Source organism: Bos indicus x Bos taurus, chromosome 14 (assembly GCF_003369695.1).
Source record: "Bos indicus x Bos taurus breed Angus x Brahman F1 hybrid chromosome 14, Bos_hybrid_MaternalHap_v2.0, whole genome shotgun sequence".
Taxonomy (NCBI): Eukaryota; Metazoa; Chordata; class Mammalia; order Artiodactyla; family Bovidae; genus Bos; species Bos indicus x Bos taurus.
The window spans coordinates 23,380,080-23,407,739 of NC_040089.1; the positions used below are offsets into that span (position 1 = coordinate 23,380,080).

The window sequence follows — 27,660 nt, forward strand, 5'->3', positions numbered from 1 at the left end:
CTCCCGAACCACTTCCGGCGGCAGCTACTCGCCTGCGACCAGCTTGAGCCGTCCCGGGCCGGTTCGTGCCCTGCAGCAAGGGGTTTTTCCTCCGTCCGCCCCTCGGCCCCGGGCAGCCGAACCGCGACGGGGTGGCCGGCCCGCGTCGTTTGCAGCGTGGCCGCCTCCTCTGAGGCGCTGAGATGTACTGCAAGAAGTGGAGGCCTGTGGCGGAGATGTGTCTCTTCCTCGAAGACCTGCGGGAGGGCTCGCGCATCCTCTGCCTCTGCTCGCGGGCGTTTGTGGAGTAAGTCGGACACGGGCCGCTCCCCGTGGTCCCCGACCTGTGGGGACTGCAGACCCGTGGTGATGGAGCCCTAGAACCGCGGCCAGCGCGTCCAACCCTCGGGTACCGTGATGCTTACGAAAAAGGGGAAAACGTCCTCGGGCGTCAGGGGGTGGTCGCCTGCGGCCCTGAAGTAAAGGAGGAAATCTGCTCTGTGGGCTGTTAGGGGAAAACGTGGTGGCCGGTGGGTGTTATTTTACACTCGCCACCTGAGAGGACGGTTACAAGCAAGGGGAGTGAAATGCGAATGAAATTGATCAGGGATGTGACGTCACACGGTGAAGGTTTGAAGATGACTGACTTTTGGTTAACATCTTTTTTTAAAAAAAATGTTAGGCTTCCCTGGTGGCTCAGATGGTAAAGGATCCGCCTACAATGCAGGTAACCCGGGTTCAATCCCTGGGTCTGGAATATCCCCTGGAGAAGGAAATGGCAACCCACTCCAGTATTTTTGCCTGGAGAATCCCATGGGCGGAGGAGTCTGGCGGGCTACAGTCTGAGGTCGCCAAGAGTCAGACACGCCTGAGCGACTAACACTTTCTCTGGAAACTGAAGAAAGTGAAATATACTTTCTGGTATTACACCCATGTGATGTTGTCTAGTGGTGATCCCTAGGATTTCATACAAAGCATAACCAAGTCATTTCCCCTGGGCATTTTTCCCCACAACACATGCTCAAGCCAGAATTTAAGAGCACTGTCCTTAGAGACAGAATATCTGGTTTCACATCCCAGCTCTGGGGCAAATGAGCTGTGTGGGCAGTGGGCAAGTCAAAACATCTCTATGCTCCCCTTTCAGCCGTTTCAGAAAGGATTCCCTTTCCTTTTGACTGCTTTCATGAATGCATGATCCCTTTACAGTAGAGAAATGGCTACTTCCACTTCAGAGATTTCCAAGAGTCATTTACTCGCGTGTATTTTGACTACCCACGTGTCTGGTGCTGTGAGAAAAAGCCGACTTAGAAACGGTTGTGACTGTCGTTGTATTCAAGGTATGATGATGAGCTGCTTGGCCAGGCCTCTTAGAGGGCAGTGTCTTCCTGGCGTCCCTCCACTGCAGGTCTGGTCTCCAGCCTTACAATTCAGTTCAGCAGTTACAGTTCACTTGGTCTTTATCATATCCCAGGTCCAGCTGTATGTGTGTATGTGCTTACTCGCTCAGTCGTCTCCCATTGTGATCCTGTGGACTATAGCCCACCATGCTCCTCTGTCCATGGAATTCTCCAGGCAAGAATACTGGAGTGGGTTGCCATTACCTTCTCCAGGGGATCTTCCCAACCCAGGGATCAACCCTGCCTCTCCTGCATGGCAGGCAGATTGTTTACCAGCTGGGTCACCAGGGAAGCCCACCAGGTCCGGATGACACGTCCCAAATCACTCTGTTTTGTGAACTGAGTTATACTTAGCAAACTCAAAGATTGCTCTGTAGAGATCTCTTAGGTGTAACAGGAAATTCTTCGAATACTCTGCATCAGAAATGCACCTTCCCTGGTGATGAGCACTCTTAGAGATGTTTGAAAGTTGCCCTAAGTGGGGAAAAGAATTTCCATAGAAATGTGAGAGCTGGCAGTCTTTCTCCCTCAGATCATCTGTAGCTTTGGGGTAGACTGGTGACAACCTTGGACACCTGTCTCCCTTGCTCCTTAGCCACGGACAAGGGTCTTCTGCTCCATCCTCTGGACCTGGCACGGCCTACTAGGCTGCCCCAGGCTCCAGAAGGCAGGCAGGCAGGCTGCCACTGTGGGCAGCACAGAGCTCCATGTCATTGGGTCTTGGGAGGCACACCACTGAGGCCCTTTTGTGGCTGCCCTCCCACCCACTGGGGCCCCAAGTTGTTGGGGGTCAGAGGGCATATTGCTAATTGCATTTCATCCCTTCCCCATTCACTGTCCTTCTAAGTCACCATCTACATTATATCTCATGAAGTACCAAAAAATAAATAAACAGGGAATATGAAATACAGCAAGTGTACAAGAGTTTTGTTTTGTTGGATTTATTGTTACTCCATTAGAAAAGTTGTATTAGCTCTTCTTGCAGATGGCCTTGTCATGGCAGATACAGGGGAATGTACTACAGCTTGATTTCCTGGTAGAAAGATAATAATAAAATCCGCCCCCCTTTATTTTAAGTGTTCTGCTAGGTTTATTTTGGTTATGAAATTCCTCTCTTAGTAAAGAAAAAATTTAAAAGATATGTAAAGAAAAGTTTTATCTATTCACTGTTTTTAAAACTCACTGAGACCAAATTGTTTAATCTTGATTTTATGTTTCAGTTTAGTAAGAACTTCATTTTATGTTAGTCTCCAAAACCAGCTCAGACCATGACTGTCTTGTCTCCTAGTCCTATTTGCAGGTGAAGTAGTGTCTGCACATGGGTTTGTAAATCTGTAAGATAAATCTTCTGACATTTATGCTGACTTCTTACTGCAAATTTATAGAATCTTTCCCTGTTTGTATATCACAAGGAGGATCAGATTCTTCCCCCAATATCCAGAGCTGCCACTTAACTTTAATAATTAGTAGTTATCATTATAGTGTGCCTTGTATAGGATTATACCAAGTGTTTTACATGTACAGTCAATCCTTGTTAGAACCCTGTAGCTATGTATTATCACCTCTGTATTACAGATAAGAATAATGTGTTAGCAGAGAGCTTTTCTGTTTTTTACCCTTGTTATTAATCTGTGCTGCCTTACCCTTGTTTTTGCTCTAGTTTAATTTTGTCAGTATTGACTCTTTACTTTGCTTCACAGAGATCGGAAATTGTACAATTTGGGACTAAAAGGCTACTACGTTAAAGATGATGACAACAGTGCAGGTAATACGGTATGAAGCCGTATAGCCCTTTTTTACTAAAATTAGCCATAATACTGTGTAGAGAAGATGCGGAAGCGAAGCAGGGAGGTTCTTTGACTGGTCGTAGTTTAAGTACTTGCCTTATTTGGGAAAGCTTACTTGGCTGCTCATGCATGGTGTGCTTAAGTTTCATGTTCTCGGATCCCAGTGCGCTGGCTTGGGTTTTGGTTTGCTGGGTTAGGCTCCCCAGGCATTGGAGCCACCTCACTCTTACGGCCTCCTTGTTTCAGTCCTTTAGCAGTTTTATAGGTAAATGGTTCAGGGTCAACTCCACGTGAACATCCACAGTCTGGCCTGAAGTAAGGTGGCTACCATCTGTATTAACTCTCCCACGTGACAAGTAGAATCTCGTCTACACTTTGAGCCTCACCCGAAAACCACCTGGGTCTCTGTCAGACTTCCCTGTCAGGACCCCTTTTGTCCCTTCCACTTGGATCTTTATGTTCCTCCAGACACAGAGGGAAGACTGCAGCCCAAGGTATAGGTAAAACCAGCACAGGTGGCGTGTCATGTGCCCGAGAAATTCCCCAGCTCTCACGTGACGGAGCCATCATTGCATCGTCACTTACCCACCTGGTAGAATGTTTGGTTGTGTTTCAGTGTGACACTATACAAGTAAGAGTCCTCTAGACCCTAGGGTCCCACGGAACTTGAGGGAATATGCATAGCCCGAGGGAGCTTACGGCATATGTAGCTGATCCATCTTCCCTGTTTGCGCTCCTGAGCCTCCATGAGTTCATTACGTGGGCTGGCGAGTGGAGTCTCCTTTAATACCTAAATCGGTATCTTTCCCCCTTTGGCTTTTAGTAGAATTTCTGCCCATAGGATCTCCTTTTTTCAGGCTTCATCTGTGTAGTGTAAGATTTCCATTCTGTTGCCTAAGATTATTTAGCTGCGGTGCAGCTCAGCCCTAATTGAGTATGCTCATATAGAGTGTTTGTCTCACATTTTTTAAATAGAGCATTTGAGTGGCTTTTATCCAATTAGTGCTATGATCTACTTTTGGATAACTGTAATAGGATAAAGTAAAACTCGTTTTGTTGTAATAAAACAGGTTTTCTCTAATCAAGGAGCTTGAAAGGATCTTCCAGTTCAGTAGATTTCAGACCTTTTTAATAGTGAAACCTTTCATTAAATGAACTTTCCCACAGAGTCCCAGGCTGTAAATGCCAGTTGAGATTGAAGTACCCGTGAAGGGCCTAAAGACCCGCCTCTCACTTCTCTTATTACCAACTCCTAAAATAACTCCCCAAGTCATCATGTTAAACCCATGGCTCTAGTGCAGCGGTGCTGCAGATGGAAATGTGGAAATGGGGCTGTTTTCCCCAGGGCCTCCCTGCTGTGTTCCCTCACACATCCTCAGTCCCAGCACAGTGCTGAGCAGGAGGAGGCACTCTGTGCGGTGAGCTGAGTGGGCAGCTGGGTGGACAGCGGCAGGCGGAGCCACACTAGAAGCTGTCTCCTGGCTCTAGGAGGCTGTTTCCTCACTAGTCCACAGTCCCACCAATTCCTTTTTTCTTCCTTTTATTTTTCTTCCCCTTAAAAACTGTCACATTTGCACACCTTTACTTTGAGAAAGTCATGTAGTAATTCTGGATCTCAAGTTCTTTTTCATTAAAATGAGGATGATAAAACTTGCATTTAAATCTTCTCTGAAACTAAGCTAACATAACAACCACTGTGTGTAGGCGAACAAGCCACGGAAGAGGAGGAAGGCGGCCACTCCCAGGGCCCTGCAGAGCCTCATGACAACAGATGCCCAGACCCAGATGAGAGTGAACTGGATTCCGAGGCTGAACTCATGAGGAGTATGGGATTGCCCCTTCAGTTTGGTAGGATGTCCGCACATAAGAATTTTGAGGTAAGTATTAGTTTACTTTAATTGTTTGTTTCTTAATTTTCTTCATAAAATATCACATGGAATTTTTTTTTACCCCAAATCTAATGCTTTCTTGAATTAGGCCACTTCCCAGGTGGTGCTAGTGGTAAGGAATCAGCCTGCCAACGCAGGAGACATAAGAGACACTGATTTGATCCCTGGGTTGGGAAGATCCCCTGGAGAAGGGCATGGCAACCCACTCCAGTATTCTTGCCTGGAGAATCCCATGGACAGAGGAGCCTGGTAGGCTACAGTCCATACGGTCGCAGAGTCGGACAAGACTGAAGTGACTTAGCACACACACATACACCTGTTTTTAAATGTATGTACGTATTTATAAGATAACTAGAACTTATGGTTCTGGTTGTGATATGTCTCGTGCGTGAGGATTCCTCTTTTTAGAAACGTAGATAGTACCATTCACTTGTTTGTGTCATTAAAACCCAGATTGGGAGGTTAAGGGTATTTTGTTTAATGTCAAGATAGATTTAGATTCTACCTATTGTTATAGTTTCTGAAGTGCAGTTTATATTCAAGTTATTTTTCTTTGTAGGAATCTATGAATACTAGAAACAAAGTTAAAACAATGAAAAAGAAAAAGAAAAAACATCAAAAGAAGTACTTAGATGAGATTAAGAGAGAATCTTGGAGACAATGTGAAGAAGATGACGTTTCGGCTTCGGACGATCCTTCTTCATCTGAGAATGAGAACACTAGAAAGTACAAACTTCAAAGCCAAAAAGGCACTGAGGCTGAAAGTTTTCCCGTTGAAAACACAGTAGGTCCAAAGCTGGAAATTACAGAGATGTGGGAAAAGTACTGGAATGAATACGGTGGAGGACTGCTGTGGCAAAGCTGGCAAGAGAAACATGCAGATCAGACCCTGTGTCCAGAACCATGGAATGTTCCAGACACAAAGGAGGAGTGGGAGCAGCACTACAGTCAGATGTATTGGTACTATCTGGAACAGTTTCAGTACTGGGAAGCTCAGGGCTGGACTTTTGATGCCTCACAAAGCCAGGATACAGACCCTGGTGGGTCTGAAATAGAAGTTGACAACAAGAAAGATGAAAATCACATGAAAGCAGATGAACTTTTTTCTCCACCTTTATCTGTTGGCAGCGAAAGCTCTAGTTCAAGTGATAAAGATCACAGTGAAATTCTCAATGGAATTAGTAACCTAAGTCTGAATTCAGAGAAAGTAGAACAGAGACAACTAGATCCCTCCCTAAGTTGTGATGGACGTCAGTGTTTGAGTGAAGTTCCCAGCAGAAGAGAATGCCCTGCTTCTGGCCACAGTGAACCGAGTCATGGAGGAAACACGGAAAGCAGCTTGTCTGGGAGCAGAAGCACAGACCAGCCAGCTCAGGGTAAGACTGGCCTAGATTTTTTGGTGCTTGCCTTTTTTTAATTTCCGTTATTAATTTAAGAGCTCTATTAGAGACCATTAGATATATTTGCCTTTTAAGACGGAGAAGGCAATGGCACCCCACTCCAGTACTCTTGCCTGGAAAATCCCATGGACGGAGGAGCGTGGTAGGCTGCGGTCCATGGGGTTGCTAGGAGTCGGATACAACTGAGTGACTTCACTTTCATGCATTGGAGAAGGAAATGGCAACCCACTCCAGTGTTCTTGCCTGAAGAATCCCAGGGACAGCAGAGCCTGGTGGGCTGCCGTCTATGGGGTCGCACAGAGTTGGACACAACTGAAGTGACTTAGCAGCAGCAGCCTCTTAAGAAAGAGAAGTTGTTTTTAATTAAATGTGACCATGCCATCTATAGAGTTACTTAGATTAGGATTTCATCAAAGTGTGACAGCTAACAGATGTCACAGAGGTAACTTTGTGGATTAATTTGTATAGATTTGGACAGCCATGAGCAAAAGTAGTGTCATAGTTCACTTTTTTTTTTCACTTTGCCTACCCCCTGGCTTGAGGGATCTTAGTTCCCCAACCAGGGATCAAACCCAGGCCAGAACAGTGAAGGCATGAAAGCACCAAATCTTAACCTCTGGACCACCATGGCGTTTCTTAGAGTTGACATTTCAAGTAGTTAGATCATGGGAAATTTCAGACTTTCATAGACCTAGCTGAGGATTCTGTATGTGGATACACAGAATAAATAGGTGTGGTCTGCCATGCAGTTCTTTGCAGGAAAGGCCCTGGAAGATGTTGATTGCCTTTGGAAATGACAGAAGAGTTGTCAAACCAGGGACAGAAACTCACTGTGATACCTCCACCTCTTTAGATTCACAGGAGTCCTCAGAAGCAAACACAGTCGGAGACGGACGCCACCGCAGTGGGACTGATGGGGACGAGAGTGGAGACGATCCGCCTGAAGAGAAGCGAAGCAAACTCAAGAGGAGGCGAGTCACTCACCACCTTTCTCTCCAGCACACACCAGCACTCTTTAGAACTCAGGAGCTTACTGCAGGAGAGCACACCTCTACATGCTCTTCCCGAACAGCACATGTTCTTGCTAACTCCTCAGTTTCTAATGGTCCTTAGAGGCAGAGACTATTGTGTGTACTTATATTCTTGGGACCTCGTAGGTTCTACATACACATACAGTGAGCTTAACTTAATTTGTAAGAGTTATTTCTTATCATTTTCATTTGTTACTGTCACCCACGTAGTAGAGGTCACTAGAAGATTTCCACAAAAGGTGGTGATGGTGGCTCAGTGCTAAAGAAGCCGCCTGCAACACAGGAGACATGGGTTCCATTCCTGGGTCAAGAAGATCCCTGGAAAAGGCAGTGGCAACCCACTTGCTGGGAAATCCCATGGACAGAGGAGCCTACTAGGCAATAGTCCATGTGGTCGAAAAGAGTGGGCTGTGACTTAGTGACTAAACAACAACGCTGAGTTACTTAATATCACTTACATCAGAACCTTCTTAACATTATTTTTTCTTCTGTATTTCCTTGTTTGCTTTTAAGGAAAACCTCTAGAGATATCACCTAGGAGATTAGTTAAGGCTACAGGTGAACTGGTGTTTTTCCGAAAGAAAATGGAGAAATCTTTATTTGTACCATGTTCAGGAATAGAGATAATTACTTGACTTAAGATTTGAATGCTTGTTACTGTGTCCCAAACACTGCTAGGTAATTGATCTCATTTGGTAAATCCTGATTGAACTGCACTTCTTCCTGTCTTTCTGGGTTTGTGATGGGAAAGTTTGCATGGGTTGACTTTTAATATTTGCCTGAACTAGTGGACTCTATAGTTAATGGCTTATCACTGTTTGCTTTGTTTAGTCATGAGCTGGACCTCGATGAAAACCCGGACTCAGACTTTGACAACGATGGTTCTCTTCTAGGATTCAAGCACGGCTCAGGGCAAAAGTAATGTTCCATCAACGCTGTTGTCTTCTAGAAATCTTGAACCACGAAGCAGTCCTCAAGCTCTCTTGATACTCAGATAGGGAATGGTGGTTACATATTTCATGGCATTTGAGGTGTTACAGTCAAAGCACTAACCTCTCTTATTAGTAAGAATTGTAGAGCTAACACTGCAGTTGATATATTCACATTATTAACTCAGTGTTAATAACTAAAATCCAGTGTTTTTAGTCTACAAAATTGTAATCATCTCTTTGTACTCCAAGCCATATAATCATTTAAGGCTAGAGTTTATAGAAGTTAATAATATAAAGGGTTTTCCTGATAACTGCCACATTTTAAAATTCCTGGCAGAATTTATTTCTAGCCACATGTAATTTCATTGAGAAATCACTTAGGTAGCTCTTGCTGGTATATATTCAGAGATTTATTCTGTTACCTGGAATTTAACTTAACTGTTCTTCTATTTGGAGCACACAATTTCAGTAAAAGAGAAGGGTAAGATATACTTTTTATTAAGTTTATAGTATGGGTGGAAGATACACTTGACATTTAAAGCCAAACTCTTCAGAGTTTAAGTGCTAAATTGTATGTTATACTATAGGTCCCTAATAGTCTGTAGGAGAGGCAGTTAGTGAGGCTTCAGAGAGTCAATGAAGGCTTCACAACGGACATTTGTCTTCTAGGACTGGAAAAATTCACATGGTTAGATCAGCAGATGTTCTCTAGTTAACTTTAGTAATGGGGGTTTACTTCTTAGGTGAGTTCAGATTGATTTAAGAATCTAGTGGCCACTTTCAAGATAATTTGAAGATATCCAGAACAGGGTTAGAAGAGCTTTGGCATCACCTTACTGTGAAAAAAATTGTATTTTCCCCAATGAACATTGGGATTATAGTTTCCTGCTGTTTCTTTGTTACATTTTACAATATAATTTCTCCTTTCTGTTTTAGGTAAGATGTGTTGATATTATTCCCACCATTGGTGTTTCACATTTCCTTGAGAATTAATCTACAAGCTAGACCTTAAAAAGTCCTCTGCAGTCCTCTGCATGTTTAACTTTATTTTGTAATTTCCATAATTTAAAAAAATGAAATAAAAGTATTGACTGCTAATAGGAAATAGTGAAAATTGTTAGTTTCTTCTCTTTTCGTATAAAGAAATCCGTAGACCCTCATGTCTGAGTCCACTCCTTTTGGTTTGGTCACAGATATGGAGGAATTTCAAACTTCAGTCGCCGGCGGGTCAGGTATTTGCAGAAGAACATGAAGCAGAAGTCAAAGTCCTTGGACATGAGACGACAAATCAATATGAAAAACAAGCACATCTTCTTCACTAAAGAGTCAGAGAAAACTGGTTTTAAGAAAAGCAGAACTTTGAGTAAGGTGTGTGTAACATTTGCTCCATATTTACAAACCTAGTCTGAGTTTGTGACTCTGGCCGCTTAATTGTTGTTTGTGAATGAGAACCCTGCTTCTTCTGGTGGTGAGGGCACCAAAAATTCTGTTCCATTTGCTTCCGCAAGGCTTTTATTGTGTGAATGGAATTTGCAGAATAGGTAATTTGGGGGTGGTCTGATGGGGATGTTTGAAATCTACAAAGTAGTAACATATGGAGCAGTAAATAGGGGATGTTGTCTGATGTGTGCAGTGATGTCTCATCTGTTTCAGGCTAAGTACCATCCTGGAGGCCTGATTTCTGACAGCAGCTACTGTAAGCCTTAATTTTGAGGTCACCTAGAGGTGATTGGGGAGAAGGCAGTGGCACCCCGTTCCAGTACTGTTGCCTGGAAAATCCCACGGATGGAGGAGCCTGGTGGGCTGCAGTCCATGGGGTCGCTAAGAGTCAGACACGACTGAGCGACTTCAATTTCACTTTTCACTTTCATGCATTGGAGAAGGAAATGGCAACCCACTCCAGTGTTCTTGCCTGGAGAATCCCATGGACGGAATAGCCTGGTGGGCTGCAGTCCATGGGGTCACACAGAGTTGGACACGACTGAAGCAACTTAGCAGCAGCAGCAGAGGTGATCAGTCTTAACTTTGCAGACAAGTTCACCCTACTGTCATGAGCCCTACAGCTAATTTAGTGACTCACGGTGTTAACTGGAGCACACACATCCCCTCTCGGATTTTGCTATACCAGCCTTCTGAGTACCTAGGAAACAAAAGTAATTAGAGTTGCTTTTGCTTCGTTTCTTGAGTGATCCTCCTCTGTTATAGAAAAAGAGCTCCATCCAGTGAGCAGTTTCGTGTCTGCCACCTTTGGGGCAGCTCTGTAGAGCAATGAAGCAAAGTCTCAAGCCCCATGATGACTTTGTTTTATCCTTTGTGTACATTATCTTTCCTTAACTTCACCATCCTTCTAAAACATCCTACAGATTTATCGCTGGTTTTATTTTTACTGTATTTCAGATTGCTTGGTTTGTGGTGTTATTTTACTATGTGAGTGGCCCTGGCTATATCTGGAACAAATTTCCTAGTACCAGTTTGATCAGTCTAACAGGTCTTCCTAAACTGTGTTGGATGTGGTAGTCCCATACATTCGTCCATAGCTGAAGAGCTGAAACATAACTGCTGTGTGTGGCTGAGAAAGTAAAATCAGTGTGGCTGTTGTGCCCTTAGTATCCGATTGGTGCCCCCAAAGGAAGGTTCTGGGTTGTGGTCTCCGCCCATTGCCTCTCTGTCACTCTTATTCTCATCTCTTGACTCTTAGGAAGATCAGGAAGATCTGTTAACGAAGAATATTCACGTTAGAAAATTGCATGAAATTGTGCATCATCTGACCTTGAGCCTTGTTTGCATTTCAAAGAAGAAACCTGTTTCTTAGGAATCACTTTACTGACTCTGCTGCTTCATTAGAAGGCAGCTCACATTTTCTTTAGACGGATTGACACTAAATCTTTGTAGAGTTCTTCTCTGATGCTGAGTACCATTTAACATAGATCAGATAGCCTGGGCCATTGCAGAAAATTCTGTATAGTTGGAAAAACTAAAAGTTATGGCTCAACAGTAGGTGAGTGCATTTGTAATGGTAATGTATATTACGGTTATATTGTTAGAAGACCTAATGGAAAGTTACTGGAACAGAGACCTTTATCCTCTTAGTGTTGATTGCATGCAGGAAGGTCATCGTCTTGTGTTTAAGTGAGGTCATGGTATATCCAGGTAACATTTAGGTTGGAATTACATAACTTGTATGATGTAATGTACATATCTGAGCTAATACTGTGACGCAGCTTGTCAGGTCAAAAATGGTAAAGCAGGTAGACATGTTCTTTGTAACAAAGAATTAATTCATGCTTGTAACATTTTAACATTTCAGGTAGAAAAATTTCTAAAATGGGTTAAGGAACCAGTGGATGAAGAAGCATCGCCAGAGTCGGTTTCTCATAACAACATGCAAGACACTTGCACAAGCAGTGGCTCAGAGGAACCAGAAGTGTCTGTTGAGAAGGGGGATGACCCGGTGGAAATGAGTGAGGCAAAACCTGGACAGCATCCTGCTGTGTGTCCAGCCGGGGAAGTGGGAGCAGAGACGCATGACGGGACCAGCCCAGAAGCCGCCGGGACAGATACAGAGGGCTGCGTGCCCCAGGCTGCTTCGGACCCTCGCCAGGAAGAGGCTGAAGGTGAGAATGTGCTCACACTGTCACGGGCGGAAGGTCATTGTTCTCAGTGTGCCTTTCCCTCGTTACCGTTTACGATCATCTACACCTCCAGACTCAGAGCCCCCTTGGCTGCACAAGCACGGTAAAATAAAAAGTTAACTCACATAGGGAGCTATTGGAGCACTTCCATCGATGCCATTAGACTGGCGTCTGCCACCACACTGCTCTGTAGGCTGCGTGTTCTGGAGCGCAGCCCCAAATTCTAGTTATTTGATGTAACCACACTTTTATCAACTTCACCTGTGATTTCCTCTTTCTGTAGTCACCATCTGTATTGGTTCTGTTCTTTTGTTCTAGCTAAAAGTCAGAAAAAGAAGAAAAAGAAAAAGAAGAACAAAAAGGAGCTGAATCTGCCCCCTGACATCGCTGCCGTGCCTGAGCTTGTGAAGTACTGGGCTCAGAGGTACAGGCTCTTCTCCCGTTTCGATGATGGGATTAAATTAGACAGAGGTAACGTGGATGTGTAATTTTTAACTTGGTTTTGAAATAATTTCAGATTTATAGAAAAGTTATAAGAATTGTAAGAAACTTTCATATCCCTTCTACTCAGATTGAGCTCTTTCTACCGTTTTGCCACATTTGCTTTGTCATTCTGTGTATGTGTATTTTCTGATCCAGCTACTCCTACCCCTTAATACTTTGGTGTATATTTTCTAAGAACAATGATGTAACAGTGATAAGGTTAGAAGTTTAACATTGTTACCATGTTATAATCAACAAAGTAGTGCTCTCCTTTCATCAATTATCCTAATCATGTCCTTTGCAGCATTTTTTTCCTTCCAGTGTAGGATCGTATATTACATTTATTTTCATGTTTCTTTTCCTTTAATCTGGGACAGTTCCTCAACCTTTTTGCCTTTCATGACTTTGACATTTTCTAGAGAATAGCTGCCAGTCATCTTCCACAGTGTCTCTCAATTTGGATATAAACGTGTTTTTTAAACTCAGACTCAGGTTTATTCTGTATTTTTAGCACAATTGATAGATGATTAAACAGAACATCTGATGAGCAGAAAGCTGTAAGTTAATCAGTTAACACTGGAAAGTTTGAATTCTTTCTCCAGCTTTCCTACCATGACCTTAAACAGCTAGCTTATACTCAGTTGCACAAACTGATGCTTATTTTCGTGTTGGCGCTACTTAAATATTTCTACCGTTTATTTATTATATATTATTTATTATTAATATTTATTAACTGTCAAAATCAGGAGGTACTGATCTGTGGTGGAGTTTCCGGGGTTCCTTGAACCTCTTAAAATTATTTGTAAAATGTTGTATATCAGGGAGCATACATAGAGTTTGTTGGGGAAATAAGACTGGATAAAAGCTGATAATTCTATAATAGGAGTTTATGAGTTTATTCTTCTACCAGTGAGGAGCCATTTAAAGTTTTGGTTTAAAAAAGGGAGAGGGAATAGGAAAATTGGTACATCATTTTGTTCAGAGAAATATTCTGAAAAATATAAATTCCTTCTGTTGGACAAGGAGGAGGAGGGCAGTGTCCTTTTCTTGTGGAGTGGACACAGGACTTCATTACTGAAGATGAAGACAACCCTAGAGTCGTGTTGTCACATCCTTGCTTTCTGCAGATTTTGCCAAGTGTCTGGTACAAATCTGGTTCATTACTTCCCCTCTAGGAATGAATGAATTGGGAGCCTCAGTGAAGTTTGGGGAGTTGATCAGCTAGAACAGCTACCTTTCTATTTCCCACAATAGGCAGTCAATTGTTACTACTTCAGACAGAAAAATCAGTATTGCTTTCAGTTATTGGAGGCGTTTTGTAAAAGAATCAGGCAAGAATAGAGGTGGTTAGTTGTTTATGTGAAAATTGGGACTGGGGATAGTACTGCTCCATTTATAACAAAATTTGTAGACCTTTCTTTCAAACTGGATAATATATGATTTTTTGAAAAGAGAAACTGAGTTGTTTTTTGGGTATTTATTCAGTAGTATACATCGATGTTTGCTGTGTCTGTGTCTGGCTTGGCTTCTTGACACTGAATGTCCTAACAGAAGCCTTTCCCTTTGCAGAGGGCTGGTTTTCAGTTACTCCCGAGAAGATTGCCGAGCATATCGCGGGCAGGGTCAGCCAGTCCTTGGAGAGTGGCACCATTGTGGACGCCTTCTGTGGAGTTGGAGGAAATACCATTCAGTTTGCCCTAACAGGGAAGAGAGGTAATTGGTCATCAGTGGTTTACTCATTAATTAATTTCAGTTTATTCATCAGATGTTTCATTTTCCTTCAGCCCTATCTTTACTCAAATATAATCATAGATAATTTAATGCCAAATATTTAACAATAATAGTTAGCATATATTAAGACTACACTTTGGGTACTGTTGTGTTTAATATGTATCAGTGTATTTAGTCAATAGTCTTGTGATATGTATCTTTTATACTTTCTGTGTTTAACAAATAAACTGAGAAATAAAACATGCAGTAATTTGCCCAAGATCACACAGACCCAGCTCAGTAGCGGCAAGATTATAACATGATATAAAAGTAAAACTATTAAAATGGGGGAGACTTCTCTGAAAGAAGAGAAGCGTAGATAGTGCAGCAGGGGAGGTGGGGTCCGGCTTTGCCCTCACCTGCTGTATGATTTTAGACTACCTTTAATCTTAATGGAAAGGAGAGATTAAACTGAGAGAATGCTGTGATACCTTTCAGCTTTGACATCCTAAGACACTAAGAACCTTTTAAATATTAGACTGTCCTCATGGTTGTTTGACTTTGGAATCCCAGAAAAGAAAACCTGTTACTGTATATCTGCCAGGAACTGTGTCAGGTAGGTGGTACATGTGCTGTTTCCAGAGATGGGTTGAGGGGGAGGCTTTATGAGACTGGACAAGGTGGCCAGTGGCCGCCATTCCTGGACATTGCTATTCCCCGCGGTATCTCCAGCACCTATCAGCACTTCATTCACCTGCCAGATTGAGTTGCTCACACTCTGTTAGGCCCGAAAACAAAAATGGCTTCCAAGAGAGCACAGGTGAAAACAGGGCGATTAGCCAAATACAGTTGGTGTTGAAAGTCACTTTTTTTCTGTTGAATTTTTGCTGTTGACAGTGTATCTCTACATCTGTCTCCATGCTATCAATTCAGCAGATTAAGCAGCTAAAAGGACCTTGTCCCTTTTATAAATATGAAAGTTATTTAGAAGAATAGTGTTGTGGATGGATGATTTTGCAACATAGGGTTGGTGCCTGTATTCACTGTTCCAGTGATGTACTTAGTGCATTATTTCCCCAAAGCATTAACAAACCTTGAAACCAACATTTTCTGTAATACAGCTATTTCCTTGTCAACCATGGTATATGCATCAGGATTGCACTCCGCCCTTGCAGACATAAAATATTGCCACTAACATCCTGTTGCACACACAGGTGCACATGAGTAATTTACTGGAAGACATGAGTAAGTCGGAATTAACTTACGTTTGCGTTGCTAATTATGAAATTGGAGTAAATTAAATGAGAGCCCGTGTGGTAAAAACATGACGTCTGTTCCCTCTACCTAAAATGTCTCATTAAACATCACCAGCAGGTGTTTTTGCAACTCTTCTTCGTAAGTTAGCTACATAGGTTTGTCAAAATGTTTTATTTGCCTTTTTGTAGACATTGTCAAATCTGTCTACTTTTGGACATTGCCTCATCTTGAGGAAATTGGTCTTCTGTGAAATCTTAGCATTTCTAAGCTGTCTGTGCAGCCATCACCTTCCCAAGTGTCTACCGTACAGCTCTGACCACAGACCAGGCTTGGGTTGCTGGGTAGCCACCTCACTGGTTACCTTGGCCCAGCGGCCTAAGTGAGACAGCTCTGCAGGCCACATCCTTGGTCTCATTTTCTTGATACAGCACAAGTGAATATTCCTGAAAGTGAAAGTAAAGTCGCTCAGTCATGTCCGACTCTTTGCGACCCTGTGGCCTGTAGCCCACCAGGCTGCATCCATGGGATTCTCTAGGCAAGAATACTGGAGTGGGTTGCCATTTCCTTCTCTAGGAAGTGAATCTTCCTAGGTTAGGTGAAATTTTTAAATTAAATTCTCTCATTTATGTGGCCAAATCTCCCTTTAAAAACGGGACTTAAACGCACAGAAAATAAAGACTGCTCAGAAGATGCAGTCGTCCATATAACTGACAATCAGTATCATTGAACTCCTCTTTCTTGTCCTATTTTTAGTGATTGCCATCGATATTGATCCTGTTAAGATCGATCTTGCTCGCAATAATGCAGAAATTTATGGCGTAGTGGACAAGATCGAGTTCATCTGTGGAGATTTCCTGCAGCTGGCTTCTAGTCTAAAGGCCGATGTCGTGTTTCTCAGCCCGCCTTGGGGAGGACCGGACTACGCCACTGCCGAGATCTTCGACATCAGCACCATGATGTCTCCTGATGGATATCCTTTGGAAGTCCTAGAGTTCACTCAAACGGTGCTGTGGAGAGGAAACGTCTGTGTGTGTGTGTGTGTGTGTGTGTGTGTGTGTGTGTGTGTGTATGTGTGTGTGTGAGAAATTAGTGAACAGGAGAGATGTTAGCTAATAGCACTTGATAGATTCCAGTTTGTTTTGCATAAAAATTAACTGGTGATTGATCTCCAAAAGTTATGGCAAATATGAGGTTATATTTCCATTGGTTGCTCTCCAATTGTCCCATTAGAAAATAAGAACTAAAGGGCATTAATTGTTTGGAATTACTGTCTGGAAATCAGGGGTTTCCTCAGGACCTGTTCCTGGGCTCTGGGTGACTGTCCCTTGACTTATCTTCGGCTCACACTGACCTAAGTTGTCTGTGTCTCCAAGTTCTTCCTGTTACTTCTCCAGGTTACTGGAGCAGCCCCTTATTTCAGGAAGACTAGCATGTGTTCCAGAAGGCAATGGCACCCCACTCCAGTACTCTTGCCTGGAAAATCCCATGGATGGAAGAGCCTGGTAGGCTGCAGTCCGTGGGGTCGTGAAGAGTAGGGCACGACTGAGCGACTTCACTTTCACTTTTCTCTTTCATGCCTTGGAGAAGGAAATGGCAACCCACTCCAGTGTTCTCGCCTGGAGAATCCCAGGGACGGGGGAGCCTGTTGGGCTGCCATCTATGGGGTCGCACAGAGTTGGACATGACTGAAGCAACGCAGCAGCAGCATGTGTTATTTTTCCTTTTATCTCAATTCCCCAGAGGAGTCATTTACGGCTCTTAACTGGAATTGTTTTAAATCACTAATTAAAATTTAGAAAAAGTACAGTAGACAGAGTTACTTGTCTTTATTCTTTACTAGAAAGATGTGGTTATTGTGCTTTCCCGTTCATCCTGTTTTCACAAAAACTAGGAAATAGCAGAAAGAAAGTGTGTGTTTCTAGCTCTCGGTTGCTACCCTAGGATAATCCAATACATAGATTAAACTTCTAATCCCTGACCTGTTAGAGACAGCTCAGTCAGTTCAGTCACTCAGTCGTGTCTGACTCTTTGTGACCCCATGGACTGCAGCACGCCAGGCCTCCCTGTCCATCACCAATTCCCGGAGTTGAGTCAAACTCATCTCCATTGAGTCGGTGATGCCCTCCAACCATCTCATCCTCTGTAGTCCCCTTCTCCTCCTGCCTTTAATCTTTCCCAGCATCAGAATCTTTTTTAATGAGTCAGTTCATCACATCAGGTAACCAAAGTATTGGAGTTTCAGCTTCATCATCAGCCCTTCAGTGAACACCCAGGACTGATTTCCTTTAGGATGGACTGGTTGGATCTCCTTGCAGTCCAAGGGACTCTCAAGAGACTTCTCCAGCACCACAGTTCAAAAGCATCAATTCTTCGGTGTTCAACTTTCTTTGCGGTCCAACTCTCACATCCATACATGACCACTGGGAAAACCATAACTTTGACAAGACAGACCTTTCTTCTCCTTTAGGTCCCATTCGAGGTACTGTTGGGCTTCTCAGGTGGCTCAGTGGTAAAGAATCTGCCTGTAATGCAGGAGACCCCCGTTCAATCCCTGGGTCTGGAAGGACCCCCTGGAGAAGGGAATAGCAACCCACGCCAGTTTTCTTGCCTGGAAAATTCCATGGATAGAGGAACCTGGAGGGCTAGAGTCCATGGGGTCTCAGAGTTGGACATGACTGAGCAACTAACACACACACAGAGCGCTGTTCCACATCAGAATACACTTGGGTTATGATATCACAGTTGAAGAACATATCTCTGATCAGAAATCAACCGCTGTTTTTGTTACTTTTCCTTAACTACTGTCTACCTTTGAAATTTTCAGACTTGCCCAGAAGATCACTAATAATATCGTTTTCTTTCTTCCAAGAAATGCTGATACCGACCAGGTAAGCCATTACTAAAGATCTTCTATGAACCTCTGGTGTGACTGTTACAGAGACTAGACAGAAAAAGATGCAGGGTATTTGTTTACTTGAGAGCATATTTATGAGAAATGCCTGGCTTTTTTTCCTATTATTAGAAAACTACAAGTCTCAGCAGTTAAGTCTACCCATGCCCATTTCATCCTGCTCATCTCCTTGGCTCCCGGCGTACATGACCATCAGCAGAACACTCAGGGCTTTTCGTTCCATGTCCTGAAAGGATGAGTGTGTTGTGTTCCAGTCCTGCACACCTGACATAGCCAAGATACCTTTACTGAAGCCTGCCTTGAGAATAGGTGTTAGGTATTCCTGAAAATGACAGCCTTGATGGATACACAGACAGATGAAACCTTAATGTGACCAACAGTTTTTTTCTATGGTCTTGAGGTGTAGGGCACTTGACTAACATTCACATATCCTTGTTCTGTTCATATCACAAACATTTATTTTAAACATGTTGGTTTTTTCCCTAGAATAATAACTGCTTCACAGCGATCTGAGGATGTCTTGGTTTCATGCTTTCGTTGATGTGTTTTGTAAGCACCTATCACTCCAGTATTCTGTTCTAGAGCATTCCATGAACTATATAGTCCATGAGGTCGCAAAGAGCTGAATTAGCGACTTTCACTTTCATCACATATCTGCTTTGTGCTAAGTATGCTGTTGAGAATCTTTGGTCTTTCATCTTTAAGTTTTACTCCAGCATTGCTGGGTGTTGGTTTTTCCTTTCTCTCCCATTTGGTACTCTGAGAGCTGACTCTCATTGAGCTTTGTTCATCATATTTAACTCTGAAATTATCTCCATTATTTATTCAGCTATGTTCTCACCATCTTTTTCTCTTTATCAGGACATCTATTACATGAAAGTTAATGTCCCATAACTGTACTTTCTGATGTTTTGTCTCCTTTTCCCTTCTGGGAGATTACTTCTGTCTGTTCTTCATTCCTCACATATATAAATTCTTTCTATCCCATCTAATGTGTTTTTTGAAGAATAAATGAAATAAGTAAACCAGTTTTCACAGTCCCTCCAGCCCATAAATCTTCAAAAATTCTTGTGTCTGTTACTCAGAAGATCCTGCCATAAAGTTATTGTGGAAAGAATGTAAACATTACTAAGATTTGGAAGAAGAACAATAGGTAAAGATGTCATGATTTCCCTAGAGGGCAAAATGGACATCTTTAATATTTGTAAAACGGGGACTTCCCTAGTGGTCCAGTGGCTAAGACTGCTGCCACTGCAGAGGGCACAGGTTCCGTCCCTGATCAGGGCACTAAGATCCCACAAGCCATGAGGTGCAAACACCACCCCCGCCCCCCCAAAACTGTAAAATGACAGAATCTAGTTTATAAACACACATTCCAGATTGCAGATTTTTCTCTTCTCCTCTACTAACCGGTAACACTTACGTACTAAACATGTTCTTGTATTTGTTTATTACACTTTCCCATCTTTGCTTCATCTGCTTAATCTTTGGAATGCTGGGTTTCAGATCTGGCTGCAAATTAAATCACCTGAATAGCTTCTTTTTTTTTTTTTAATTGTAGTAGAACATTCATGACAAAATTCACCCTAAATCACTCTGAAGCATACGGTCCAGGAGCATTAAATACATTCGTGTTGTGGGACAGCCGTCAGCACCATGTGCCTTGGGACATTTCTGTTTTCTGACACTGCAGCTCTGTACCCATCACAGACTGATTCCACACCCGTCCACCACTGCCTCCAGCGCCCGCCTTCTACCCGCTGTGTCTGTAAATCTGACTGCTCGTATATGCCTCAGTGAGTGGAGCCATACGATATTTGTCCTTCTGTGTCTGGCTATTTTCACTTAGTATACTGTCCTTAAGGTTCATCTGTGTTGTAGCGTGTGTCAGAATCTTCCTTTATTTTTAAGGCTGAATGACAGTCTGTTGTATGCACACGCGTTTTGTTCATCCTGTTACCCGTCTGCGGACATTCAGGGTTGTTTCCACCTTTTGACTGCTGTGGATAATGCCGCTATGAACACGGGTGTACACACATCTGGTCAAGTCCTTGCTTTCGGCTTTCTTGGTTATATATCCACAAATGGAACAGCTGGATCAGATGGTGATTCTATTTTTAGGTTTTGGACTGTTCTCCACAGCAGCAGAATGATTTTACATTCCCAACAGTAGTCACAAGAGTTCCAACTTGCCCACAGTCTCAGTAACATTTGTTATTTTGTTTGGTAATAACTATCCTAGTGGGTATGGAACGGTACCTCACTGTGCTTTTAGCTTGTGCTTTCCTAAGTGATGCTGAGCGTCTTTTCATGTGCGTGTCTTCTGGGTATTAACCCTTTATTGGATATATGCTTTCCCAGTTTTTTCTCTCATCCCATGGGTTGCCTCAGAAGTGTTTTTGGTTACTCTTGTTCTGGCCACACCGCACAGCCTGGGGGATCTTCGTTCCCCAACCAGGGACTGAACCTGAGCTCCCTGCAGTGAGGGTGCAGGGTCCTAGGGACTGGCTCACCAGGGAAGTCCCCCTTTACTCTCTCAGTAATGCCTTCTAATGCACAAAATGTTTTCATTTTGATGAAGTTCAGCTTAGCTAATTTTTTTGTTTGTTGCCTGTGCTTTTGATGTCATCTCCAGAAACGATGGCTAAATTCAGTGTCTTGAAGATGTTCTCCTGTTTTCTTCTTGGTACAGTTGTCACTGAGTAGCTTTTTTAAACTACTGATACTCAAGTCTACTGGGGAAGATTCTCTCCAGTTTGTTTTCTAGGATGAGGCCCACACATGAATTTTTAAAACACCCCAAGTGATTGTCATGTGCAGCCAGAAGTGAGATTCTCTGGGTTAAAAGAAGAGGAAACAGAATGAACAAATCAGTTCTCCTCTGAGTTTTAAGGGGATAATCTTAGATCTTGGTGCTTGTCATCTACTGGTGAGACTTTGTGTCTAAACATCAGGTCTCTCAGGTAGTGTGTGCTATGACAGGAGAAGGAAAAAGCACTCTCTCCTGGCTTTATGTATTTTTATATCAAACTGAATATTAAACCTAACATCTGCTATTCATGTGACTCAGTTCTAGATTGCAAGATAAGGCTGAGTCTATTCCATAATTCTGTTTTTCTCGCATGTAAATATTACACATCAAGAAAAGGAAAAAAAAAATTTTTAAGAAAAAATAATTGTACATCATAACTAGTCTCACAGGAGGCTAAATGATCCTTCTATGAAACATTAGATGGGATATTTGGGTACTTGAATGACAATAGGAAATTCACTATCACGAAAGTTTGAGTGAGTACATTTTTTCTAGCTAAATGAACACTTGCCCAAGGACAAAGTGAACTTTTTTTCTTGGATTTTGATTTTCACACACATGGCAGAATTGCAGTTGGTAGCTAGCTCATTCACATATTCTACCGCTAGAGGGCGTAATGATACTAGAGAATAATAAAAGTAAAAAAAAAAACTTGAAATTTCAAATGCATTATACTGGTATTGAATTTGGATCAAATTACTATAGGAAATCAGCTTTTCTTTTTAAAATGAAAATTATCCACATATAGGATTTTTTCTCCCAATTTTAATCTGTTTGATATATTTTAATAACTTCCGTTTTGAATTTATTTTTAATTGGAAGATGCTTGCTTGACATTGTTGTATTGGTTTCTGCCATCCATCCACATGAATCAGCCACAGGTAGACCACATGTAGGATTTTTTAAATGAGAGAAGAGATGGTACGGCAGGGTTTAGAAAGAGCAGAGTGGCATGCTTGACATGAAGTCGAGTTCATGAGAGTCCAGTCCTTAGTTGTACTTCCTGTCCAAACAGACTGGCGTTTCTTTTGGTAATCATAGTATATTTTGGTCCAATACCAAAAATATAGCCTGTAATTGGGAACTGCTGATTTTTATCTATTTACTTCTTTCCTTCCCTCCCCTCCCTCCTTCCTCTTCCTCTCCCGCTCCTTACCCCACCCCTCTTAATTTATTAAACTTAAAAAAGGGGAAGGAACCAGATGACATTTTGTCAGTTAAACCTACTAGTGAAAAATAAAGACAGCTGTAAATTGATGGCAATAAGTTTGCTTGAAACAAAATATTATTTATTGCCTTGAACTACATAATTTTTAGTTACATAGTTACAATTTCAACTCCAGAATTCTAACCTTGAAAATGTATGTACTTGTGAAAATATCTTTTAAAAGCACAAAAAGGCTAAGGTTAGAAATCATTTTTAAATAGAACACTTAAAGTAACATACTAATTCTGTTTTAAATTTCTTGCTAAACACTAGGTGGGTGTTTTTGATACTTGCTTTAGTTGTCCATCGTCTGAGTCTCCTGGCTAGAATGAGAGATTCACGAATGCTTCCTTTGGTTTTGTTTTGGTTTTGGTGCACTCCACTGCCTGGAAGAAAAACCCTTAAGCCATTTACTCAGTAGTTGTTGAATAAAATAATCTGTCATAGACCTCAAAAACTCCCATGTAAGACATCTTCATTCCTTTTTCTACCCAAAACCCCCAAGTGCAGGAAACCTTACCTTCTCAGATTCATTTTAATGTAATTCTGTGTATGAATTACAGGGTGCTCTTTTCAGGGAGATTGGTAATATTCCTCCTTTTTAGATTTAGGAAGCCAAACCTCATCTTAATGGCTTTCTGCATTGATGAGCAAGTTACGGGTAGAACTGAGATATTGCTGCTTGCCTCTGGGTGCTCTGCTCTCCCTGTTCCGGTAGATTTTTTGCTGCTGTTTCAGCTCAGCGCCGCTTCTCTTTACCCACCTCGTCTCTCCTTTCCTTCCTCTTCCTCTCAATCCCCACCCCACACCCAGAGAAGACTTCTGCTTTGCCAGTCTCAACTTTTTTTATGTAAATCATTATTTAAAGGAATGGGAGAAATACTGTGCTTAAGTTATATCTTAATTCATAGATAAATTACTGTAAAGCAATTATATTTTAAATATACTAGTCGATACGCCTTTCATTGGTTAAAGACAAAATTCTTCATTTGCCCTTTCTCGTGAAAAATCAGACTGGCACAAAGATTGCTGTTGTTTAGTCGCTCAGTCATGTCCAGCTATTTGTGACCCCATGGACTGCAGCACGCCAGGCTTCCCTGGCCTTCACCATCTCCCAGAATTTGCTCGAACTCATTTCCATTGCGTCCGCAATGGCATCAAACCATTTCATCCTCTGTTGTCCCTTTCTCTTCCTGCCTTCAGTCTTTCCCAGCATCAGGGTCTTTTCTAATGAATTGGCTCTTTGCAACAGGTGGCCAAAGTATTGAAGCTTCAGCTTTAGCATCAATCCTTCCAATAAATATTCAGGGTTGATTTCCTTTAGGATTGACTGGTTGGATCTCCTTACAGTCCAGGGGACTCTCAAGAGTCTTCTCCAACACCATAGTTCAAAGTCATCAGTTCTTTGGCGCTCAGTCTTTTTTATTGTCCAGCTCACACATCCATACATGACTACTGAAAAAACCCTATGTTTGACAATGCAGACTTTTGTCAGCAAAGTGATGTCTCTACTTTTTAATACACTGCCTAGGCACAAAGATATCAGAATAGAAAACGAAACACTTCTTTCTTCCTGATAATTGCTGCTCTGAGATGACTTCACTATTTTTCACTTCTAGTTTTACTTTAATTACTTTATGCCTTTTTAGTCAATAGTGGGATGTATACGTGCATCTTCTCATTGTAGCAGGTACTGTTTGGCTTCTGCTGCCATCTATCCCTATTGATAAAAACACAGCCATCTCTTTGCATCTCTGGAAGAGGTTGATATCAACATTGTTACTTTCCTAGTGGGACAGCCTCTTTTTTTTCTTTCAGCGTGTACCCTGGAATGACCTTTGCTTCTTCCCTATTTCTGTATCTGTGACATTTTTCTAAGGAGAAGTTGAAGTACTGTAGAATACATGCTCATTGATGATACACAGTAAATTTTACTTCCCGCTGGAAGCTGGTGGAGCACATGTAATACCACTGAGATGAGATGTCTCACCTCCAAACCAGTCCCTGGGACTCCGGGAGCCCTCTGTCCCCTACTCCCTGTCTCCAAACAGCACCTCTCTGTGCAGAACACACAGCTGCAGTGTTTCCGGTTACAAGGACCGGACTGCAGTCCCTGGGACTCCGGAAGCCCTCTCTCCCCCACTCCCTGTCTCCAGGTCTCTGACTCCCAGGCTTCCACTCTGTCCCCCTTTCCCTTCACCCCCCTGCCACCCTCAACAAACTGGTCTCTGGTGATGGTTAGAAGGGAGTGTATTTGCTAGTAATAGACCTGAGAGGTTAGACAAAAGATGCTGGACTAAAATGAAACTTTGTGTAAGGATTTAGGGTAGTAAAGCATTGCTCTTGTGAAGCATCCTTTTGAGGTTAACTCTTCAGAGATGAAGAGTTGGTGGTACTTTTAGCTTCTCAATAACAGGGCCAGTCACCGTATACGAGTAGACCTCAAAAAGAGCAGTATATTTAATCACAGTAAAGCGGGGAGGGGAGACTTAAAAATATACACACGCAAGAGCAGCAGGTGGAGGAGGTGATTCAAGCTGGGAGAACAGCACAGAGCCCACCGAGGAAGCAAGAGTCAGATCACAGAAGCTGGAGCTCCTGTGAGAGATGGACAGGTCTGTCTCGCTCTCTGATATGTTCTATCTTAATAAATAACCTGATATTCGGGAAGGATATGTGGTTCTGTTCCTCTAAGTTCTGTAACTTCTGGCTTTGGAGAGATTAGGTCTTATACAATAACATAGCACTGTGATCCTACCCATAATGTCAAAAGTATCTGAAACAACAAGTATTTCTGCCACCAAACACTTCACTAATACTCACCTGGAAAGTGACAGTGAACATTTGAGATGCCTCATTATTTGAAAGTCTTAAAAGCCTGAGTGGTATTGTCTTGATAAAGCATCTGAATGGAAGGTTCATTTTGAAGTCATGCTTATGTGCGTATGACTTTCTTCTGTTCCATTTTCAGGTGGCATCCTTGGCTGGGCCTGGAGGGCAAGTGGAAATAGAACAAAACTTTCTTAATAATAGGTTGAAGACAATCACTGCTTATTTTGGGGACCTGATCCGAAGATCAACCTCTGAATCATAAGTGAGGTGGGACAGAGAGACCAAAAGATCATGTAGCAGTCAGATTATCATTCACCGGAGTTACTCTCTGTGCTCACTGATGTTTTGTGCCCCGAGTCTAGTGGGTATTTGTGCCCAAATACACATTTTCCCTCACTGGTACAGTACTATGTGAAATTTGGCTTTAAGCATCCATTTATTTTATAGTTAGTGTTTTTTAAGTTTCTATGGGAAAAAATGAAATACATTTTATAATGTAAAAATTTATATTCTTTTTCTATTAAAACAGCAGTCAGCAGAGGAAGAAAATGTGTCTCTTAATCATCTAAAATGTGTGTTCGGTCATTTTTACAAGTAGGTCAGAATTCATGGACATGGGGCTCTCTGGCCACTGGGGATGTGGGATCTTTATCTTCCAAATAATACAGGCATATTAAACATTAAACAAAACATGGCTTTGGCTGGGATGGAGCCAGGGGATTGAAATAAAGTAGAGGATTTCCAGTAAATATTAGAAAAAAATAAATAAAAAGCAACTGGGTTGGAGAATACAGCAATGCTAACTTTAGTTCTCTTGAAACTTCACAAAGTTTGCCTTGCAGTACGGTAGCAGTAGAACTGATCATTAAGGATTAAATTAATTTCTTTTTAATCACCATCAAAATCTGTCAGCGTTCTAGGTTTTTATACTTTTTCATCAGGTAGCATTAGCGTCTATACCGTAAACTTGTCGCCATTTTTTAAACAATGGCAGCGTTGGTCATCCACAGCTCTATACATGGCTCTTAGCACTAGAATATGCTTATTGGCCTCTTGGGGTGGGAGACAGGAGGGGTAAAAGCAGATATCCAAAATCACCAATTATTTTTAGTTTTTGTCACTTAACCTTTCATGCATATACTTTGTCCACAATGCATTTCCATGCTTGTATGTTGTTAATATTAAAACTGATTTGTCTTACTGAACATACATGACTGTGTGCAAATAGAACAGGAAGCCTAACCAGGGTTAAAATAGGCCTGCCCGCTGATGGCACAGATATAGCTGACTTATAAAATGACTCACTGATAGATTGCCAGTGGTCCAAAGAACTTATCAAGCAACCCCGTTGTTCAAACAAAATCTTCCTTAGAAGCCAAATCATGTTCTAGTCCAACTCGTTTTGGTCTTTTCTTCTTACTGTGAAACTTTTTAAAAACACTTTTATAAAAGTGAATATATATTCCAACAGTTTAAATACAAAGTTAACACACCTACCCTACCATCCTCCCCTGCCTTGACCCTTCCTCTGCATCTCCATTGCTCACATTTCCACTCCTCTTCCCAAAGGCAATCACTGTTGACACTTTGGTGTGTATCCTTTAAGACACTTCTCTGTTCAGTGTAACCTTGTCCTCACACAGTAGGGTAGGGTGGGATTGGATTGATTTTTGTTTTTAATGTCTTACAAATTTTTCCACATAAATACATATATGTCTTCTAACAGTCACATAATACAAATCTATGAGAATTTCTTTAACCATTACCCAACAATGAACTCATATTGTTTCCAGTTTTTACAGTTGCAGATAGTACTGCAGTGTATATTTTTAAGTAGCGTAGGTTCCTAGAAGTGGAATTTTTAAGTCAAAGGTCATGGTTATTTTTTTAAGTGTATCATGTTAGGTTGCCCTACAGAAATGTATACTCTCATTAGCTACGCATGAAATAGACTGGTTTTCCCCACAGCCTCAAAAACATCATATATTTTCACTTCTTACTGTCACCAGTCTGAATAAAGTTATTTTAATTTGCATGTTCTGATAACTAGTAAGTGTGAGCAGTTTTTCATTTATTACCTAAAATACATGTGTTAGGCATCTAATGTTTTCACCAAATGAATAGCTAATTGCTACATCATTTACTATCAAATGAACTAACATTTCTCCATCAATTTGAAGTTTGACCTTTGTGTGTGTGTAATATTCTGTTTGTGAAATTTTTTTTTCCATTGATCACTCATCCATTCTGATGCCATATGTTTTTGTGTGTGTGTCGTATGTTTTTGATTACTGTAGTCTTTGTTATATGTGTTGATAGTATTGGCTTCTATTATTAGTGTCTTAAGTTTTTCTTGGCTCTTCTTGAGCATTTTTACTTTTTTAGATAAGCATGGATTTAT

The 27,660-nt window shown here is 41.9% G+C and overlaps 1 protein-coding gene across 5 annotated transcripts; it reads left to right on the plus strand.

Moving 5' to 3' along the window:
- On the plus strand, window positions 1-27,305 carry TGS1 (trimethylguanosine synthase 1). Of its 5 annotated transcripts, none has more exons than XM_027561002.1 (13): window positions 1-286; window positions 3,077-3,149; window positions 4,868-5,040; window positions 5,612-6,428; window positions 7,306-7,423; window positions 8,315-8,401; window positions 9,609-9,783; window positions 11,723-12,029; window positions 12,366-12,518; window positions 14,100-14,243; window positions 16,251-16,467; window positions 18,307-18,385; window positions 25,399-27,305. In XM_027561002.1, the coding sequence occupies exons 3-13, from the start codon at window positions 4,981-4,983 to the stop codon at window positions 25,519-25,521; spliced, it is 2,280 nt and encodes a 759-aa protein (XP_027416803.1). In that variant the 5' UTR covers window positions 1-286; window positions 3,077-3,149; window positions 4,868-4,980; the 3' UTR covers window positions 25,522-27,305. The 5 variants fall into 5 exon arrangements, 4 of the variants coding, with proteins under 4 accessions (XP_027416803.1, XP_027416801.1, XP_027416804.1 ...); XM_027561000.1 differs by having other exon boundaries at window positions 3,077-3,141; XM_027561003.1 differs by having other exon boundaries at window positions 42-388.
- The last annotated feature ends 355 nt before the right edge of the window (window positions 27,306-27,660 follow it).

Excerpts from the sequence above, each read along its gene's own strand:
- TGS1 (XM_027561000.1), top strand. The coding sequence starts at position 183 with ATGTACTGCAAGAAGTGGAGGCCTGTGGCGGAGATGTGTCTCTTCCTC. Across the intron at positions 8,402-9,608 it reads AAGCACGGCTCAGGGCAAAA|ATATGGAGGAATTTCAAACT; the intron begins GTAATGTTCCAT and ends GTTTGGTCACAG. Across the intron at positions 16,468-18,306 it reads ACCATGATGTCTCCTGATGG|CTTTGAAATTTTCAGACTTG; the intron begins ATATCCTTTGGA and ends ACTACTGTCTAC.